This window comes from Nanorana parkeri, unplaced genomic scaffold (genome assembly GCF_000935625.1).
Source record: "Nanorana parkeri isolate BGI_ZX_2015 unplaced genomic scaffold, ASM93562v1 scaffold1202, whole genome shotgun sequence".
Taxonomy (NCBI): Eukaryota; Metazoa; Chordata; class Amphibia; order Anura; family Dicroglossidae; genus Nanorana; species Nanorana parkeri.
Genome location: NW_017307470.1, coordinates 521343 through 526021, shown reverse-complemented (window position 1 = coordinate 526021; position 4679 = coordinate 521343). Strand labels below are relative to the sequence as shown.

General features: G+C 43.8%; 1 protein-coding gene across 1 annotated transcript in view; it reads left to right on the top strand.

Moving 5' to 3' along the window:
• ORC5 (origin recognition complex subunit 5) overlaps nt 1-4679 on the top strand; it is a gene marked incomplete at its 5' end in the record, with an annotated part of 21694 nt that overhangs the window by 9153 nt on the left and 7862 nt on the right. The window contains one exon of the mRNA XM_018568524.1: nt 687-734. Within this exon, the coding sequence (XP_018424026.1) occupies nt 687-734 (48 nt within the window). The remainder of the gene's footprint in view (nt 1-686; nt 735-4679) is intronic.

Below are 4679 nucleotides of genomic sequence, written 5' to 3'. Positions count from 1 at the left end.
AAAAAAAAAAGTTAAAAAAAATTAGTTACACTTTTAAAAAAAAATCCCCCCCCCCCCCCCCAGGCAACACAGCCGCCGGCATCTGACCGCTTCACTGCCTCTCCTCCGCGCCTTGTATTCCCGTTGCTCTCCTTCGCCTGTATGGGCTGAGGCAGCAGGTAAAATGGAGTGCCGAAGCCAGCGGAGGGAGCCGCTTTGATCAGGTTGGTCCAGCGGGGAGGAGAGAGCAGTCTCAGCTGTTAGGATTGCCGAGCAGGGAGGAGAGCGGAGCCGCTGTCATCCTGTCAGTTTCAGGATGACAGCGGCTCTGTGTGTGGCCGAGCAGAGGATCAGTAAATCTGCGTAATATTTACCGATCCTCTGTGTGCAGCACAAACACTGGTGTGGTCAGCTGATCACTCCAGTGTTTGTAAACCACTGGGAGCTGCCATTACTGGTTTTGTCTTAATAGGTATCTTCATGAGTTTTCTAGCTAGTGATTACCTGGCCTGGACCAACCATGTTCACACTTTGCTTTTCATGTCAGTGACTTGCTGGGTAGTGAAAGCAGGACAAGGCTGACAACCATGGAACATGCATGTTTATTTTTCAGAGATTTGCTTTTTGGCAGCCAGGTCTTCTATGCAGTATTTTACACTGTGATACCAAATGTCACACATTAGCTGTTTTATTGTCTTTCTTTGCAGCATCATGGAAAGATTAAGAAAACAGACTTCCTGAAAAAGCATGAAAAGGTAATGACCTAACATTTTGTGATGATGATAAATTGTAATCCATTAGGATAGGATGAAATGTATAGTGAAGCCTAAAGCTATACTGCAATGCTGTTCACCTCCTTGGCTCCTGCCCTGAGGTGTTACCTAATATGCTGCAGTAAACTTTGGCAGCATGAGGACCTGTCTTGATGCAAAGTCCAGACCTCTACTATCTTGTGCATCTGTTCTGACCACTACACTACTTGTTAATTTTGTGCTGATTGTTTGTCCTGTGTCCGTTTTCTGTTAGGCCCTTGTCAGACAGGCAATTCTGCCTTTGGTGATAAGTGGGGTGGTGGGGTTAGCCTATATAGTCTCTCCCTCGCTGCATCTCATTCACCAGGTGGTGAAATCTCCCTGGTATGGCCAGCAAGGGAGTGACTCCATAGGAAAAGATAAGTTGTCTTGAAAGTTTTGTCACTGGCATGTTTTCTTAAAACAACCCTTAGTCTTATGTTGTTTCTGTCTAACCCTCTCCACTACATCTAATCTGGCATTTCCCTGCATAATTATACCTGTGCCTTTGCTTAGCGAATTGCTGGAGCATTCAGTCTACTAATAGGCCATGTTGCATTGTCATCCGGCCTCCTGTTTCCATTACTGACTGCTTGCTTGTGTGACTTTTGCCTTCCTGTCACATCTTTATTATTATTAATTACAGCTATTTCTATAGCTCTGGCAAAATTATGTACAGCTTTACATATTGTACATTCACATCATCTCACCTTATCTCAAGAAGCTTACGGTCTAAGGTCCCTATCTTATATGCATTCATACACGCACACACTTACTAGGGTCAATTTTGGAAACAGTCAGTTAACCTACCAGCATGTCTTTGGAGTGTGGGGTGAAATGAGAGTACTGAGAGGAAACCCTGACAAGTACAGGGAGAACATGCAAACTTCATGCAGATAGTGTCCTGACTGGGATTCCAACTGGGGACCCCCAGTGCTGCAAGGCTGAACCACTAAGTCATGTTCCATCAGGATTGTTTAGACCATCTTATAACCATTGTCCATCCAACATATACACTGTTTTTATATGGTGAGCTCAGACATATACCAATAACCTTTATTTAACTGACATTAAACAGCCACCATATAAGTAATTTTACAGCAGTTTAATTTACTCTTTTTGTTAGGGATGCACTGATACTAGTATCGTTGCCGATACCGATTACTTGCTCCAATACTTATCCAGATACCGGAACTTCCGGTCAGAAGAAGATTTGACCGGCCCTCTGACCGGCAATGTCACGAGGGAACATGGAGACGGCTTCCCGGCCAGTCAGGAAGCTGGGCCACGGGTAATGACTCGCGACTCGGCTTCCTGATTGGCCCGGGAAGCCGGCTACATGCCGGTTGGCCGGGAAAGCGGTCCCCCGGCCAATCAGCATTGAGCCGGCCAACCAGCCGGGGCCACCTTCCCGGCCAATCAACATCGAGCCGGCTTCCCGGGCAGTGGGTAATGAAACCTTACTTTCTGTTAAAATGTACGGTGTAAACAGACAGTACAAACACCCCCGAAATTACGACTTTTTAAAAGGTAATCAGATATTTTGCCACAATCATTTGGAAATTAAATGTACGCGTATTGAGGGAGATAAAACATGGAGCTTGGTAATAGTGAACTAGATACAGCAGGTCATACACAGGATTGGTAGGCAAAGGGTTTAATAAACGGGTATACAGTTACAAGACACAGATGAAGGTGTTAATGTGCAAGATAAGGGAGGTGAAGGATTTATATACAGGGCACTATACAGATGCAGGCTGAATCTTGATGGTGGGCACTGAAGGGGTTAAAAAAAATCTGTCACCATCAGTGAGAATAAATGTATGCATCAGCAGCTGCTGCTGACCAATTCATTCATTCTCCCATTAACGATGATTCGTCTGTTGTAAGAGGAATGGGAGGGATCTTCAATGTATACAGTACCATGTGACAGCTGTAATTGGTCATCACAACGATCACAGGGTAGTGAGCCAATCGGCATGGCATGATACACTCTGGGGGGAACTTATCAAAACTGGAGCAGAGAAAATCTGGAGCAGTTGCCCAGGGCAACCAATCAGCTTCTCTCTTCAGTATGTTCAGTTAGGATTTGAAAATGAAACATAGAAGCTGATTGGTTGCCTTGCACAGCTGTTCCAGATATTGTCTGCTCCAGTTTTGATAAATTCTCCTCACTGTCGTTACACAGAGATTAGCTTGCGCAGCGGGCGCTCAACAGCTATTTTTGGAATTATGTTTTAAAGCGTCATTCCAGAAATAGACGCCCACCTTTTTTTTTTTTTTACAATGCGGCGGTGGGGAGGCTTAACTGCCAACAATCGAGGGGCAGTTCCACTCTTGTTGATATGCAATAATTTTGCTTTTTCCTTAAAGCACTTTTATGCACATTTATTTGTGTCTTTTATAGCTGATATTTTGTTTGTTTTGGGTAATTAATTATGTAAAGTGAGGGAGAAACATTCAGAACACGGCTTTTTTCTGGTTCTTATGTAAAAATGCATAAAACTCCATGATACATGCATTGGTATGCACTTCCACTTCATTTCAGTAGGCCTGCTTGACACACATAAACACACAAATTATAGCATGTTCTACATTTGAAAAAAAACAGTAAGTTGCAGCACGCGGGTGATGCATAGCCACAGAGGAAAAAGTGGGATTTCTTCTTAAAAATGCTATTTTATACATGCCTTCTTACTACAGAAAACAGACAAGTGTGAACAAGCCCTGAAGCTTCTAAGAATGTGCAAATCGTAATTAAACTAGAAGAAACAAAATCTACTCTGTGTAGTCTTTATGATGTCAATTCTGTCAGTAATTCTTTGTGAAATGATGGTCTGCGTTATCACAAATATCGGTTAAAGCTGACCATATGCTGCCCCTTTTTCCCCCTTTTCACTGGTCTATTGTATTGTGACAGTGATGGGAGCTGTCAGAATACCTGAACAGTGGCTGTAGCTAATTGGCTGCAGTCACCTGAGAATTTTGGTATTGGCTGCTTCAACTAAAGTTGATTGAAAAATCATCTATTGCCAAACGGAGGGATCCAGAAGGGGCCACACACTGCTCATATGTCAGCAGAGTCAGTAGGATTCGGGCAAAACTTGAGCAGTGTATGGCCAGCTTAGGGCCCCAAAATAGGCACTTCATTGCCTAGCCACACCTGTATGAGCGACATGCCTTATGTGCTCTGCCTTGGAGCACGGGTCAGTGCGAGAGCATTGTGTACCTAGGTATATTGGAGACCTTTGTATGACTGTAAGTGGATTGCTCAGCTCTTGAGCACTGTTACTGGACAGTAAAAGCAGTGCTTACACAATGTTGCCTTTAAGAAAACTAACTGAGAGCAGTTGCTGGGCCTGGGCTCGGGCTCTTTGCATTAGATTACTGGGCAAAAATAAAAAATAGGGGGGAAATGTCTTTGGTCAGTAATTCCTACAGTCTCAATTGGACACAAATAAAAGAGAAGAACTGTAGAGTCAGACAAATAAAGATATATACAATTACACGACCATTCTGTAAGTATGCACAGAGATATTGTAGTAATTATTGTTCCTGCCAAGATCTGCCAACATTCCCAATATGCAGATCAACTCCGCTGGCATAATCAATGACCAGAATAACACCTTACTGGCTTACAAGCCATGGCTTCTCTCTGCCGAGATGAAGGAAGGGAGCTCTGTGAATTACAGCATTCTTGCATCTCAAATATTTTTTCCCCCCAATTAGTGCCGTAGTTCATATACTGGTAATATCCACGGCCCTGTCTGGTGGCATGGGAAGGAACATTTGTGTGCATAGGAAGCCGGTCTTTTTGTATAATGCCTAACTGCAAGGGGTGAGCCACATGGACATGCTGGGTTTTGTAACTTTTCTCTGGCCAAACAGCGCTGTATACATCGCCGTGGC